General features: G+C 47.0%; 1 protein-coding gene and 1 pseudogene across 2 annotated transcripts; both read right to left on the bottom strand.

Moving 5' to 3' along the window:
• Positions 1-711: 711 nt before the first annotated feature.
• Positions 712-5,883, bottom strand: LOC123399872 (PTI1-like tyrosine-protein kinase 3). Of its 2 annotated transcripts, none has more exons than XM_045094253.1 (8): positions 5,325-5,883; positions 3,976-4,111; positions 2,916-3,151; positions 2,683-2,809; positions 2,282-2,555; positions 1,796-1,928; positions 1,341-1,427; positions 712-1,220 (listed from the first exon to the last, which is right to left on the bottom strand). In XM_045094253.1, the coding sequence occupies exons 2-8, from the start codon at positions 4,061-4,063 to the stop codon at positions 1,071-1,073; spliced, it is 1,095 nt and encodes a 364-aa protein (XP_044950188.1). In that variant the 5' UTR covers positions 4,064-4,111; positions 5,325-5,883; the 3' UTR covers positions 712-1,070. The 2 variants fall into 2 exon arrangements, with proteins under 2 accessions (XP_044950188.1, XP_044950189.1); XM_045094254.1 differs by having other exon boundaries at positions 3,976-4,104.
• Positions 4,691-5,318, bottom strand: LOC123399873 (annotated as a pseudogene).
• Positions 5,884-16,502: the final 10,619 nt, after the last annotated feature.

Below are 16,502 nucleotides of genomic sequence, written 5' to 3'. Positions count from 1 at the left end.
TTAGTAGCTTAGCTTTTTTGGTTGTTCATCGTCTTCGCTTTGGCGAAGGCAATGACAACACTAAATAAAGAATTTTTAGATCCTTCCTTGACGAGGCGATCTTTTGTTTGGGGATGAATTAAAAAACCGGTTTGTTCAAGTAAGGATTGTGTGATGACATCATCCTCGTGGTGGACTTGTGTCCTCGGCGGATCGTGTGCTGGGTTAATGGTTCGTTGCGGGAAAGTGTGGTTTCCTCTCTCGACGTCTTAGTTGTTTAGGGGTGTCAGATTTGAAGTTCGATTGCATGTCTGGAGTGTTTTCCCGGTCTGATTCATTCAACGGTAATGACTTCGTCAAAGGTGAGTCATCTTAAAGGTCCACAAAGCTACATATCATTGATGAAACTGTGTCGAGGTTGGGTGAAAAGATGATCTATCATTTTTTTTTCCTTTGGTATCTGCTATGGTAGTGCCGGAGGTGGATGACGAACATTGGTATCAAGCATCTGTGCAAAGGCTAGCGTTCTTTTCAATTTAACGTGTACCATGTTTTTTATGATATAGAACACCAGCATTACAACGCATCACAGGTGCTCGGATAAATTCAACCTATTTACATGAGATAGATACAAAACAGAAAATTCTCCAGGATTTCTGCGGAAATTTGCCTACCCGAGAGGCCAACAGCAGCAGCAACCCAGTCTCGCATAATTCGGAGCGGACAAGCAGATAACAAAAATGGACAATAATGTTACCATTTCTCACATCTCACACCAACTTCGAGTTCAGCAGGTTATACAAATCAATGGGTGTCGGCTCAAAATCACAACGGCAAACCCAGAAACATCAAGCCACGGACCAACTACAACCTTCCCAAGTTCCCATGTTACAGCATATCCATATATACCACCCAGAACACAGCTTATTAAGGTGACCGCCAACAAATGCAGCAAGAGCGCATCACTCGGCAGAATCACACGGTCCGTTCTAGAACTCAGCAAAGCGACGGTGGTACTCTCGGTAAAAACAGAACAACATGTGTCTTGGCACTCTCTTTTTTTTACATCCTTGTTTGTTGAACTGGGTAGGTCAGGCGTCTGAAGTCGCTGTGTTGGGAGCAGCCGCTGGTGGAGCTTGAGGTTTCTGCTGAAGAAGGGGCGAGAGCGCCTTGACGACGATGCTCATGCTGGGTCTGAACTCCGATTCGTACTGCACGCAGAGGGCAGCCACCGCCGCAAGCTGCATTCCACAGCAGATGAAACATTCAGTGTTCAAATTCGTCTCGAGCTGTTTCTTAGCTAGTGACCGTGCAAGAGAGGAAGTGTGCAACATAGAAGGGAGGGAAGAAGAGAGACAGACCTTGGCAACGCCTTTCGGGGGGCACTCTCCCTTCAACCTTGGGTCAATACATTGCTTCACTGTATCCTCAGTCAAACGAGGCGTCGCCTGTGTCCACAGAAGGTAGTAGGGACCAATCAGAAATATCCAAAGCAGACAACTTAGAATAGTTTTGTTATGTAAACCAATAGTACATGAACACAAGGTAAGCACCCTGAACAGGGGGACATAGAACAAAAACAGTAAATTTTTTTAATTTTTTTATGTTTGTTTACATGTTGTTGCAGTCTAGTCTGAGACTCTGAAGTTCAAACCGTTGAGTTCTTCGGTGTTTATGCCCTAGAATCTTGTTGCTAATGCATGCTTTCGTCGTTTTATTTAGAATAATATTGTAAATAAAGCAGTTCTCTGTATCATCAAGTCGTAGTTGGCAAACAAATATAGTACTGTCAGATTGTTAGGAACCAAATACTTACCCATGTAACCAGACTCTGCTGGCCTCTAGGCATTGTATGATCTACTGGTTTCCTTCCTGTTAGAAGCTCTAAAAGAACAACTCCAAAGCTATATACATCACTTTTCTGAGTTAGCTGGCCAGTCATGGCATACCTGCATTGTCAAGAAAGGGCACTTCTTAAATAAAGCAAGAAAGAAGATACAGTAATAATTAATAAATGTAGTGCAATGGAAGATCTGCATATATAAAACTAAAGAACTGGTGGAACTACAGCTATTCATTCAACTATAGATCTTGCTTTAGAAATGGCAGGCTTGTTTAGCTGTAATGAAGGTCGTCTGACTAATGCTACAATCCTAATATCCTATCATTGGCACCTAACATGAAATGGAATAAATAGGCATTTTTAATAATGGTTAGGGGGGGGGGGGGGGGTATCTCAAAATCTTGAAACAACAAATATACAAATACATATAATGTTCAAGTATTCAAGTTTAGGAATTACTCGGGAGCATGATAGCCAAAGGTTCCAAGCACACGGGTGGAATGCAAACGAGCAGCCATATCAGGAGACTGGTTTGAAAGATTAAAATCTGCGACTTTCGCTCTGTAGTCCTCAAATAGAAGGACATTGCTAGACCGTATGTCCCGATGGACTATCGAAGGTTGAACCTTCTCATGAAGATATGCCAGCCCTTTAGCAGCATCTATAGCAATTTTGACTCGCTGCATCCAGTCAAGTGCTGGGCCAGGCTGTGCGCCAGGGACACCTTTTCTTCCTTGTGTATGGTAAAAAAACAGAAAAGATGTCAGAGTAGATCAGACCACCGTGCTAGATGAACTGTTTTGATCATGAGGACCTAATGAAGAAACAGGCTAGCAGATTACATAACATAGCACGCTTACCATGCAAAATATCATGTAGAGAACCCATCGTAGCAAATTCATAGGCTACCAGACGTTGATTTCCTTCCACACAGTAGCCAAGCATTTCCACAAAATTTTCATGCTTTAATCTCGACACAATCGAGAGCTACGGCCAAAAGAGGAAAATAAGTTCTAGGATAGAGGGTTGTAGTTAATACAAAAAAAGGAAATAAAGCTATTATAACTAACAAAAGCTGGGGATTACTCAGTACCTGTGTCAGAAATTCATTATCAGGCTCAGGGTCTGCTGAGGTATCAAGCTTTTTAACAGCAAGATGTTTTCCGCTGTCTAGAATAGCATAATATACTCTCCCGTATGATCCTTCACCGATCAAAGCTTTTGACCCAAAGTTGTCGGTCTTTTCTTTCAGTTCATCAAGTGACAATTCAGGTATCTCAATGGGAGGAGGTGCTTTTGTTGGATCACTTTTGGTATCAAAACCATTTCCTGTTAACCATGTGTTTACAAACAACTTTAGGCCCCAGCAACAAAAGAACAACAGGAGAACATAAGAGAACTAGAAAGCAATCAAGAATGCACAACAAAATCCCTTCTGATAAAAATTATTTATAATAAAACTAACATAAATACCTAGCCCAAACGTTACAGGGTTCTGATAGGAAAAGATAATCTGGAAAGGTGTTGACATAATCTGAAAAGGTGTTGACCAACGACTATGCTGAAAATGCACTAACTTGTAACGTTAAACCGAGCGTCCCTCGGGTGGCTAGCTATGCGGGTACGCGTGCTGCTCACCAGTGTTCAAGTCCCAGACTATGCGCTGTGTACTCAGGTGCTTCTTCTATAAAAATAAACCGCTAAGGACTAGTCCTGGACGGTCCTCATTTTTTAGGCTCTTCGGAAAAAGAAAAAAAAACAGGTCCATTTTGGAGCTAATGCTTAACTTCTGTGTCAATTAGCAAAAGATTGTGAATACATGCTAGGTGGAGATACTAGAATTTTTTCAACATGTGTTTTAACTTGTAAATTACTAGAAGAATCTATTGTTGAGGAAACACTAGCGCATGATGTTCCACAGCACATCGTGATATCATGGATATTAAATAAAATTACTGAAAGTGAATGAGATGATTTTGGTGAACCCCAAACGACTATTAAATCCAGCAACTGAAACTCAAGTCTGCACAAGAGTTTCAAACCCATTTCCAGGTGGTGTTATGTCTTATGTGTATAGAACATAAGCCTCAAATCAATACACTTCAATATAGGCCTCTGATTAAACACGAGAGAGCAGAAAGGAGGAGGGGTACCTTCTTTCTCATCTGGGCTGGAAGGAAATTCATGTTCATGTTCACGATATGAAGCATGAAACTGACTGCAACAAAACCATCGGCGCATAATGACCTCCTTTTATTTTACTTCTTCCTATCTATCTGCCTCTGGGTACTAAGAAAAGGGGGAAATACAAGAACATTCTGGCATCAATACAAAGGCTTACAGCAACAAAAAGTCAAAAACTATAACTCCTACATAAATTGTAGGCAATGCATGATAGTTCAAAGATTACATATGCACTGACTGGGAAATGGAGAAGAGGTTGGCATCAAGTTTTGAGTCCCGTAAGTAAACAGTCAGCGTCGTGCTGTGACTTTTGGTTCTTTCCATGATTTTCGAACGAACACATGCTCAGCTGCAAGCTTTTATATATCAGCTAATAACTTGGGTCAAGCTCCTTTTTGTTTCACTATAGACTCTATGTGCAATCTTCTGCGGATAGCCAAACTATGAGTGCACATTGCATGGGTTGTCAGTTTCAGTTTCTACCATAAGCTGATGGTGAAGCAGTGCTTGCCGCAGAAACCTCAGTTAGTATCCAGCCATGGAAGTCTGAACTGAAAGCAGAAAATGGAGGCGAAGAGAAACAGGGTAACCAGATAGCACCAAGTTGGGCATGCTAGAACAAAGCAGAGCAAGCCAGCGACCGCAGCAGCCGCAGGCAAGGTAATTTCGTGCTATTTCTGTTTGTTTCAGTTTATGCGCAACCTTATGCTGATGGGAAAACTATAAGCGCACATTGTATGTGTTGCCATTTCCAGTTTCTAACATAAGCCGATGATGAAGCAGTGGTGCAGAAACCCCAATTACAGCAATCCAAGACTGGAGGTCTGAACTGAAAGCGGAAAATGCAGGCGAAGAAACGTCCCTCAACCAGACCAAAGTTGGGCACAGAAGCAAGGAGATGCAAATGACGACGGCCCCCATCACAAGCAGCGGCACCTGAAGGCGGAGGGCTGAGTCGCGCGCGCAAGTCCCCAATCCCACCGACGCTGACCCCGCCGCCGGCCCCCGAAATGCGCACCGCACGGCTAATCAATCCCCTTGGCGCGCCCACGCACCAAATTCAGGCCAAAATCGAGCGCCATCCGCTGCCTCCTCCTGCCCCTGGAATCCCCAGAACCCCGGGAACGCGACCGCGACCCGACGGACCATCTCAATTCCCACAACGGTACACAGGCACGCAGCTCACCAGCACGACTCCGCCGCACCGGAAAAACCTCCCGAAGCATATGCCCGCACACACACAGCGCCAGGTCTCCCTCTCCACAAACTCGCCGCGCGGAAGGAAGGAAGGGGATGGCAGGGAGGGGAGAGTCGTCACCTGCGAGGGGTCAACCCGGGAGGGCGGCCGAACTTTGGGGGCACCCGATCCGCGATCGGGCTCGGCCTCCGTCGCTCCGGCGGCGAGGCGAGGAGTTGGGGAGGCGCGGCGGGCGACGGGCTGGCGGGCAGCTGGGGGGCGGGGCGGAGGAAGGGAGACGGACTATTACCGGTAGTGGTGGTGGGGGGAGGGGTTTAATTCCCGATTCCGAGTGTCTTTGGCGTGGCGTGGCGTAGCAGGCAGGGGAGGAGGAGGAGACGACGAGGCGACAGGACAGGCGTCGTCGCGCGACAGCGGGGACGCGGGGCCGCTGCCTGTTCCCAGGCTAGCTGGTCCAGCCGTGCCGTGCCGTGCGCGCCCGCGTTTACCCGACGCATAACTGCCTCCACCAACCCGCGCGCGCACCCGTCGGCACCACCATGGCCGGGCCGTATCCGCACCGTGTGCCGGGCCGCCGCCCCTGCACTTTCGGTTCGGTTTGGTTGGCTTTTGCTAGGCGGCTGCGGATGATGCGTTGCTTGCCCGTTGCTGCAACCACAAGCATCCGTGTGTGTGTGTGTGTGTCCCCCCTTGGGGCTTGTTTAGCGGGCTAGACCCGGGCGTGGAGGACGCGTTTGCCCGTCGTGTGGGAGTTGGCTGATTTGGACGCGTGGGAGTTGGCGGGGGCTTTTGGTTTGGCGACTGACTTTGGGGCACGAATACGATAGCGGCTCCGGTTTGATACGGCTGTGTCGTTGGGTAAGCGGTGTACTTTCCAGGAGTTCTTTTCTTTTTCGAGGAAATTACTGAGACTTTTATTGAATGAAATCGTTCGTTCAACAGTCCGTCAAAAGGCTGTTGATCACGAAGCTGGGAGTACTATCGATCCAGCTTTCGGTCATGTCAATCGTGCAATCATGCTTACCACATACATGAGCAGGATCATTGGCCGATCTTACATTATGATGAATTACAAATGAGTTGAAACTAGCAGAAAGCTCTCGAATTTCCAACATAATGGGGGCCACGACTGATTGAGAATCGTGACGAGTGGTCCAAAGGTTGATAACCCTCCCAGGAAAGAGCTTGGAGAACGAGCCGCCCCGCTCCACCCCTACCATCTTCACGCTTGATAGTAGCATCTGTGTTGATCTTGATAAAGCCCGATTCAGGAGGTCGTCAGCCATGGCCCGGCAACACCAGCGCGTGGTGGCGGGGAATGTCCAGGAGTGCGAGTGCCTCCCTGGTTTGGTGAACTGAGTTCGCCGGATCAAGTTGTTCCTCCCCATGAGTCAGCATGTTCCGTGAGTGCCAGATAGACCACATAACCGAAACAATAATAGCTCGATCCCTCGAAGTGAGGATGTCTTCACAAACGATGTCTTTGGACCAAAGTGAGAGGGTTGAGACTTGGCAGTTGAAAGTCAAACAGCTGATGGGCCTCATTCGAGAATTGTTGTGCATGAGTGCATCTCAATAGTGCATGCTCTAGATCCTCATCATGGATCAAGCAAACTTTGCATGTGCTTTGCTGTCTAATATGGCGATGTAGCAGGGTGCATTCATCAAGTAGTATGCCCCTTAATACTCGCCAGAAGAAGACCCTCACCTTAGATAAAACCTTTAGTTTCCAAGGCTCACACAATAGCCGTTTATTATCGAATGAAGATCCGGTAACCCGCCCTTCCTCTGGAGCTTGCTGCTCATTGCGAGTCACTAGAGCTCAGTACGCTGATTTAACGGTATAATTGCCTGAAGTTTCATGTGCCCATGCTAGAAAATCTTCGCCCCCACCTGATCTCAAGGGAATGTTCAAAATTGCTGCCGCATCACGGGGTGAAAAGATGTCACGAATTAGATCTCGCCTCCATGTCCAGTTGTCCGTATCAATTAGGTCACTGACCATTGTCACAGTTGCATCTGTTGGTCTAGATGTAGGAGTGAAGGTCTCTATTGCCGGCATCCACCGGTCATCTCATATGGAGATGGTGGATCCGCCGTCCACTCGTTTGATGAGGCCTGTGAGCAAAGCTTCCCTTCCCACCATGATAGCTCGCCATGTAGCTCAAGATGAACTTGAATGTGACGCTTGTAGAAAATCTGTTAGTAATATTTCCCTTTTAGCACTCTGGCGCACAATGTGTTGGGGTTGGTGATCAGACGCCATCCTTGTGTTGCCGAGCAGTGCTAGACTAAAGAGGTGGAGGTCATGGAAACCCATGCCACCTCGGCACTTCGGTGTTGCAATTTCTTCCAAGAAATCCAATGCAATTTGTCTATCGAACTGCTCCACCAGAATTTTGCCATGCAAGATGTGAGATTCTTACAAACCTTCTTAGTCAAGAGAAAGACCCTCATGCTGAATGTTGGGATGGCTTGAATGATGGGTTTTAGCAGTGTTTCCCGTCCTGCAAAGGCAAAAAGCTTCTCTCACCATCCTCACATCTTGCCCCTCGACCGCTCCCCAATGTGCTCAAAAGTGCCACTCATGATCTTGCCCACAACGGTTGGGAGGTCAAGATATTGTCTTATACATAAAGCATAGTCTACTCAGTGCGTGTTCGGCAATAGTCTAGCTCCTCCAAATCTCCAAATCCGCGCTCCGCTTGCTCGCTCTCGCTCCCGTTGAGATTTTTCGGATCTAAAACGTGTTCGGCAGCCGAACTCTGACTCCCTTCGCTAACTGGGTTTTTCATCTCGAAAAGCTGGCCTAGAAAAATTATGAAGCGGAACGTAAGAGCCGGAGAGAGAGAGAGAGAGAGAGAGAGATCGCATGAACCGGTATATTTCACTTAGCGGTGGCAGGTTTTTGTAATTTCCACAAACTCCTTCAATTTCTGGATCTGCAGAGCTCAGTTTTAACCGCTCCAGAAAATTGAACTACAGACTGCTCCACTCCACGCTTCCGACTTTGTGGAGTTAAAGCGTTTGGCGGTGCTCTGTCCGCTCCAAGAGTGGAGTTGTGGAGCAGAGTGAATCCGAACAGGCTCTCAGTTGAGAGTTCAGCTCAATGTTTTCACCAACAAGGATGCTCTGTGATCAAGTGCCAGCCAAGTGTGAACAAGTCCTCTGCACCTCCATGTCATAATTCGTCTCAAAATGTACAGTGAACTATTCCAAATTAACAAATCTGGCTACTGCTGAAGTGGAAAAAAATGATGCACTGTTGATCCATTACATCCACAAGCAACAACCAAAGCAAAACCATGATCCTTTCAAAAAGGAAGAATATGCAAAACCATGATTCGGTGAGGAACTTTGACATGCCACATATATATTTCCAAGGTTTCTCATAATAACTTCATACAACATGAGTTGCAGCTGCTGATCCAAACAGTAAATGTGAGTATGTGACTACAAATTTACAGAACATGATGGACGAAGGGCGCGAAAATAACAGACTACCTGGCGTTGAGAGAACATTCGCCACGTGGCATAAATGTCTGTTTATGGATTGGTGCCACATCAGATCCCACATGGTATCTATCTGTTGTATGGTGTCTGCAAGTGGAGTCCAGTAAAATGTGAGATAATTTGCTAATTTCCTTTGCTCCTTTACCGTAAGCATAACCATATTGTTCGATTATTCTGGAAACAGGGAAAGGAAACGAGGGATCAGAATTCTGTATGTGTTCCAATTGGCGCAACAGTTGTACCATTTCAGGGAAGTTGCGCAGTTGCTCAAGCTGCCAGTGTAATTGTTGAGAAAAATATGATGTCACAATTTGGGTGGGCAGAAGCAGTTTCATAATACTGAATCATCCAAAATGTTTAATTCTACTAGTACTACTAAAAAGAAGAACTAAGAGCAATGACAAACGTTATCTAGAATAATTCTCACACCGGGCTGCAAATCAGGAGTCTAAACATCCAGATGAAGCAAGGCAAACTAAAGCCCTACGAAGAATGGCGGCCGCTCCACACTCACACCACCTCCTTTTTTTTAATAGAAAGGGGTTTCCCCCCTGTTCCATTTTATTAAATGAGGCATATCGCCAAAACCAGAAATATATCCATGACAAACAACTAAAAAGATAACCTTCCTAGTCAGCTAGGAACTAAACAACCAACACAAGAGAAAAGTCACCCCCATTCACCAGCCAAATCTATATTACATGACCAAACGACTAGAAGAGGACAACTACAATTTACTGGAGCTCCCAGGTCATCTCCAGGCGATCCTCAGCACTTCCCCTCTTTTCTTGTCCAGCAGACGAATGCACCTTAGCAGCAAAGCAGCCTGAGTGTCGATGCAGAGAACTTTCCATTGCTGCAAATGAAAACTGAGCTGGGCAAAGACGCAGTTCACATTTTTTCCATTTGCGTCCCTAAAAACAAAAATCATTTATCAATTTTCAGATACTCCGCAAGGAGGCAGCAATAACCATGTTTAAGACAGCGTTTTTCTTCTCTGACTGCCATCATCTCCTTCTTGCTTCTCGTTGGATAATGGAAGGGGAATAAGGCTCTCTTGGAGGCGATGCTTGGTAAGCCACAAGTTCTTGTCTTGGTTCTCTTCGCTTTTCACATATTCTACAAACTTCCCATCAATGTCACAGCGCACCACATGCGTAGGAGCGAACTGGATCAGCAGCTCACCATTATTGAGCACAGCCATTCTAGGAACATTTAAATCAACGGATGGTGACCCATCCATCCCTGACAGATAAATCCGATGCTTGAAGGACCAGGCTTCAGTGTCATAGTCTTGTATCACCCAAACATCTATGGTGACTCGATCATGGCTGATGCCACACAATGCAAGAGTGCCATCCATCTCCAACAACAACTGCTGCGGGGGCAACTGGGCAGGACAACACATCAACCGAAATGTTTCATCTGTTGTGTTGAACACCATTATGTTTCCGGTGTCACAGCTGTCGTATCTTACAAGTGTCCAGTGCAAGCTGCTATGGTGGTGGATCGGCGGATAGGCAGACGAACCGGGCAGGCCCTCGCGTAACGCCGATTCTAAGGAAGGCGACGGCGATGCTGGTTGTGGGATGCATCCTTGTCCGATGTGTCTTGTATAATTGGATCCCACCGCTATGACAGAGTAAAAAGCTCTGTGATTTGTGTCGTATTCGTATGGCGGACAAGAGACCCAAAGCACTCGGTACTCGCCGGATGGTTGGTGCCGATAGAAGCCGACAATCTGGTAGAAAAAGCCCGGTAGGTTCTGAGGCGTCCGTAGGGGAGCGTACTTGCGGGTGACCGGGTTGCAGATGAAGAACTCATGCGCCGTGGCTCCGTGGGAGACGATGAGGAGGCCATCACACGTAGCCTGAAGTATACCGGAGTACAAGGTCCGGATGACGGGGCAGAGCCGTTGCTGGCCTGCATCGGCGTCAAAGGACAAGAAGAGGCTGGCTTTCTGCGGTTCGACGTCGTGGCTGAGAATCGGGAGGAAGGGCTGGCGGTGGTGGTGGTCGAGCATGAACCTATCGGTGGAGGTGGCACTTTGCCAGCACCTGCGGACGGCTCGGCATCGGACGATGTCCCTGGGCGGCAAACGGAAGAGGATCTCTTCCACAACGAACTGCTCGGGGAGATCGTCCAGCACGGTCGCGCCTTCGCTGTCCGGCATGGCGACTGGCTGCCGGGGCTCCGTCAGATCCGATTTCGATCAACTGAAAAGGGAATGAGGAAACGTAAGGATGGATCCTGAGGCCTCGTTTGGCAGGAAGGGATTGAGGGGGTTTTGAGGGGATTATCGCGGCCGGCCCAGTTCTTTTTTTTTCTTTTTTTCCTTTTCTGCTTATTTCCTTTTTTTGTTCGTTTTTTATTATTTTTTCTTTTGTCATTTTTTTATGAAAACGAACTAAAGTTGAATTTCCCAATTATTTTTTAAAAACATGGACATTTTTTAAACTGTGAAATTTTTTTTAAAAATGCGAACAAATTTGGAAGCACAATTTTTCTTTATATTGTTGAAACATTTTTAAATGATAATTTCTTTTTGAAGATTTGTTTGGAAATCCAGATCATTTACTAAAAACCAAAAACATTATACGAATTTGAAGAACATTATTTGAAAATCTAGAGCATTTTATAAAAATACAGAATATTTTTTTTAAAAAGAATCAGAAATTTTTAAAAGTTCCGGAATGTTTTTTTACATTTTGGAACATTTTTCAAATTTCAGAAAAACGATTTAAATTCTGGAACATGTTTTCAAATTCTGGAATAATTTTCAAATTTCGAAACATTTTTTCATATTCTGGAACATTTTTTCAAATTTTGGAACATGTTTTAAATATTCGGGACATTTTTTCAAATTCGGAAATACTTTTCAAATTTTGGAACATTTTTTCAAATTCCGGAACATTTTTTTCAAATGCCAAAACATTTTTAAAATTCCAAAACATTTTTTCAAATTGCAGAACATTTTTTCAAATTTCGGCAAATTCTGAAACATTTTTTGATAATCCAGAACATTTTCCAAACAGAAACAGAAAAAAGGAAAACAAAATAAAGAAAAAAGAAAACGAAAAAAACAAGAAAAACCGGGTCTCGAAATCTTCTAGAAAGTTCCCAAAACCGAAAAAAATCAGCTAAAAACCTCTAGAAGGTTCTCAAAACTGGGATCGGTGAAAGTGTTAACGGGCTGGCCCAAACCCCGTCGCTCGCTCGCACCTCCTGTGCGAAGCGGCGACTACTTGCCGCAATGAGCGGCGTATAGGAAATTACGGGATTATCCTCTGAATTCCCTCTCGGGCCATTTGGTGGACAGGGTTTCCGTGGGCCAGCGAGCCCCGATCCAAGAAAAACACCTCAATCCGCGCGGTTCAGAGCCCTCAAGGGGGTGCTTGTGGAATTGGGAGGAATGACTCCAACGCCTCCTCCTCAGCTCGCCGCCGCCGTCGCGCGACTCCTCCTCAACCCTGCCGCTGTCTCTTCCTCAACACCTCGCCTCCCGACGTCGGCGAACTACTTCGGTGGTAAGTCATTGTCAGAAACGAAACTTGCTCGCGATCACACGGGAGACCGGGGTTTTGCGCTGCGTAAACGTTGCAGCTTTTCTCGTTTGTATTTCTTCCTACTTATTGCTGTTACAACGAAAGGGAAAGAGCTGGTGAAGATCCTAACTACGCGCCACGATTCGTCGATCTCGCGCCATCCCACGAGAGCGGACGTGCCCACTTCACCTCCGAGCGTACCGAGTCGCCGTGGTGACCACGTCCAGTCCGCCCGCATAGCTAGCCTGCATGGCGCCGCACAAGTCGCTGCTCATGCCGCTGCTTATTACTGACAGAAAACAAAACTAACTATCCTAAGCCCGATTGTCTAGATTAGCTGACAATCACCCCCCTAATCTTGACGTGGGCGAATTATTTCAACCATCCCGATCCTCTTCTTGAGCCCCAGAAAGATGAGACGTCCGAGCGCTTTCGTCAGAGTGTCGGCCAGTTGATCGCCTATTCTGATGTAGTCGATGCAGATCCGCTTCTGCTCCACGCATTCCCGAATGAAGTGAAATCTGATCTATATGTGTTTGCTGCGATTGTGGAACACGGGGTTCTTCGCCAGGGAGATAGCCGATTTGTTGTCGATGAGGAGCTTCGGCACCATAGCAGCTTCGTTCAGCATCTCCCCTAGCAATCGTGCCAGCCAGATGCCTTGGCACGCCGCAGTGGTGGCCGCCATGTACTCGGCTTCACACGACGAGATCACCACCACCCTTTGCTTCTGAGACTGCCAACTTACCGGGCTCTTGCCGAGGAAGAATATCACGCCCGTAGTGCTCTTCCTGTCGTCAGTGTCTCCGGCGTGATCAGAGTCGTTGTAGCCTGTCAGTTGCAGCCTCCCTTCGTCGCGTCCGTAAGCGCAACCATGATCTAATGTCCCGGCCACGTATCGCAGCAGATGCTTGACCGCGGCATGGTGATCCGCTGCAGGCTTCTCCATGAACCTGCTTAGATATCTGTGACAACCCGATGCCGATGTTCCAGAAGATTCCCCTTCTATTCCGTTTTCGTCGTGTGTCTATTTTCTTTTGTCGCATCATCATCGCATCATGCGCATCATCTGCATTGCACCGGCATCTCGTTGCCGCCAGTTTTCAAAACTTGCATCCGTTAGTAGTTGCCGGTTCTCATCGTTGTCCATTCCAAGCCCGACCGCACACGCACGCGCCCGCGACATCGTTCGAATCTTGTTTTTAAAGTGTGCGTAAAACTTTCTCTGATCGGGGTGAAACTTGGCATGCGGTCGTGATTAGTTATAGCTAGGCCGCCTGTCGAATTTCGTCGCGGTCGGAGTCCGTCTGGTACCCGAACGGTCGACCGTAGCGGCACCGTCTTCGGTCTAACGTCGGACGTTCGTCGGTGTTTTAAAAATCGTTGCCGCGCCGCATGTTTTCCCTCTCGTCTCCGACTAACCTACTCTACACGGCCACTTAGCCCGTCCCGCGTTCGGAATTGTTCGATTCCGACCGCGCGGTTGAAACCGGGGCAGAATTTCGGTAAATCTAGCCCCCATTGGTCTATATATAGTCCCCTGTGCATTTCTAGACAGCAAACCCTAAGTCTACCTCATTTTCCGCGCCCCACCAACCTCAGCCGCAGCCCCTCTCTCCCCTGTCTCCCTCCGAGCCGCCAGGCCCGCCCGAGCCCGCGCGCGGCCCGCCAAGCCCATCTGCCGCCGCCGCTGGCTCGCGCGAGCCAGAGAGCCGCGTCGCCGTCGGTTCTTCTCCCTGCCCGAGCTCCTCCTGCCAGGAGATGCTCGCCGCCGGAGCAACCCCATGAGACCCTCGCCGGGGAGCCCCACAGCTCCTCCCGCCAGCCCCGGCTGCCTTCGCCGCCAGCCCCGCCAGTCATATCCCTTCTTCAAGATCTATTTGAGTTAATTCTCATATTTGGCTCAAACTTGCATTCTTCTTTATTCCGGAGTGTCTCATTATCCTTGGTGTTGTTCTCGTCATCATTCTCAGCTTGCAAATTCGAAGGAGTGTTTCTCTCAAATCTTGCTCCATTCTTGTGAAGATTGTCATCTCAGCTTCGTTTTCCCCCTCTCAATTGTTTCTGTCATGAGTATCCCTTTCTTCCTATCCGGTGCATTTCTGAGTTGTTTTCATTCTCGATCCTCCGAAGGCCATCATTTTAGAAGATTCTTCGTTGTCAGCTTTCAGCTTTCATCCTCAAATCTTCTCAATTGTTGCCTCTTCGTTCGTCTCTTGATTATTCCGGTGCCTTATTCAAGTTTTCTGTTAGGTGGCTCAAGATCTTTTCATTCTCTTGTATCTCCATTAATTCTTGGTTTTCCCATTCAATTGTGAATTCTTACCGGTGCTTCCTTTAATTATGCTTCAAGTGGTGCTTATCTCTCTGTCTCTTCAAGATTCTTTCAAGAGGAATAAGTTGTATGCTAAATCCGTTGCTTGTCATCAATTTAATTTGGTGAAGGATGAGCATAACATAATTCTTATTCTTGTTCTTCCTTCTTCCAAGAGATTTCAATTCTTCTTCCGGAGCGGCTCATAATGTCAATTCATTCTCAAAGTGTTCTTCAAAATTCTTGTTGGAGAACCTCAAGTATCCTTTCTCTTGCATTTCTATGTGCAATTGTTCTTCCTTTATCCTTTGAGGTGGTATTATAGCATTCTTGTTAGTGTAGGAGCCTCGAAGAGTTTTCCTTTCAAGAATGACATAATTAAATCCACCAATCGTATGATCATGAGATATTTTCAACCCATGATTTCTTCATTGAGCTATCTTGGTTTGGATTTCACCTAAAGCTTTTCCTATGGATTGTTGATATCATGGTGCTTGTCATTAATCTAAGTTCTCAATGCATCCTCTTGGTGTAAGATTGTTCATATCTTGTTTCTCCCAATCTGTCCTTGTTTCTTTTAGTGGATGGTTGTCACCTCATACACGTGAGATGATTTTCATAAGCCCACTACTATCTTGTTCCTCGATGTTGATTTTCCAACTACTATGTCAATTCTCTGTCCGAAGGCTCTTCAATTCTATTGTGATGATACTTGTCATTCTCTCTTCATTCTCTTCTTCCGTATGAGCTAGTTCATATTATCTTCTTCCAGAGGCCTTGTGATGTTGCTCTTTTGGGTCTACCATGTTGTTCTACCAAGATCATGGTGTTCCCTTGCTCTATTTAGTTGTTTGTTATGTATATTGTCTATTTCTTCTACCTTTTCGAATTTTTTGTCCCATTTTCCTACCGAAGTGCTGCCGAAATTTTCCGTGAATTCTTGCTTCTTTCTCATATCAGTCCTCATCTCTTTGCAACCTAAGGATCGTTGGTTTCACTCGTTTGTCAAAGAAGCGACTAAGTTTTTGCCTCTTGTTCTTTCTCATCCTCTCCCGCTTTCATTCTTGGATCTCGGGGCGAGATCCTCTTGTAGTGTAGGAGAGTTGTGACAGCCCGATGCCGACATTCTAGAAGATTCCCCTTCTATTCCGTTCTCGTCGTGTGTCTATTTTCTTTTGTAGCATCATCATCGCATCATGCGCATCATCTGCATTTCACCGGCATCTCGTTGCCGCCAGTTTCCAAAACTTGCATCCGTTAGTAGTTGCCGGTTCTCGTCGTTGTCCATTCTAAGCCCGACTGCACACGCACGCGCCCACGGCATCGTTCAAATCTTGTTTTTAAAAGTGTGCGTAAAACTTTCTCTGATCGGGTGAAACTTGGCATGCCGTCGTGATTAGTTATAGCTAGGCCGCCTGTCGAATTTCGTCGCGATCGGAGTCCGTCTGGTACCCGAACGGTCGACCGTAGCGGCACCGTCTTCGGTCTACCGTCGGACGTTCGTCGGGGTTTTAAAACTCGTTGCCGCACTACCCGTTTTCCCTCTCGTCTCCGGCTAACCTACTCTACACGGCCACTTAGCCCGTCCCGCGTTCGGAATTGTTCGATTCCGACCGCGCGGTTGAAACCGGGGCAGAATTTCGCTAAATCTAGCCCCCCATTGGTCTATATATAGTCCCGTGTGCATTTCTAGACAACAAACCCTAGGTCTACCTCGTTTTCCGCGCCCCACCAACCTCAGCCGCAGCCCCTCTCTCCCATGTTTCCCTCCGAGCCGCCAGGCCCGCGCGCGGCCCGCCAAGCCCATCTGGCGCCGCCGCTGGCCCGCGCGAGCCAGAGAGCCGCGTCGCCGTCAGTTCTTCTCCCTGCCCGAGCTCCTCCTGCCAGGAGATGCTCGCCGCCGGAGCAACCCCACGAGACCCTCGC

This window comes from Hordeum vulgare, chromosome 5H (assembly GCF_904849725.1).
Source record: "Hordeum vulgare subsp. vulgare chromosome 5H, MorexV3_pseudomolecules_assembly, whole genome shotgun sequence".
In the NCBI taxonomy this organism is placed as follows: domain Eukaryota; kingdom Viridiplantae; phylum Streptophyta; class Magnoliopsida; order Poales; family Poaceae; genus Hordeum; species Hordeum vulgare.
Note: the sequence above shows the minus strand (reverse complement) of the source record. Positions and strands in the feature narration are given on the sequence as shown.

What these genes read in the sequence shown, in the direction of transcription:
- LOC123399872 (XM_045094253.1), bottom strand. Translation starts at nt 4,063, where the DNA reads ATGCGCCGATGGTTTTGTTGCAGTCAGTTTCATGCTTCATATCGTGAA. An exon ending in CAGCCCAGATGAGAAAGAAG is followed by an intron (nt 3,152 to 3,975) that starts GTACCCCTCCTC and finishes CATGGTTAACAG; the next exon opens with GAAATGGTTTTGATACCAAA. An exon ending in TCTACATGATATTTTGCATG is followed by an intron (nt 2,556 to 2,682) that starts GTAAGCGTGCTA and finishes ACCATACACAAG; the next exon opens with GAAGAAAAGGTGTCCCTGGC.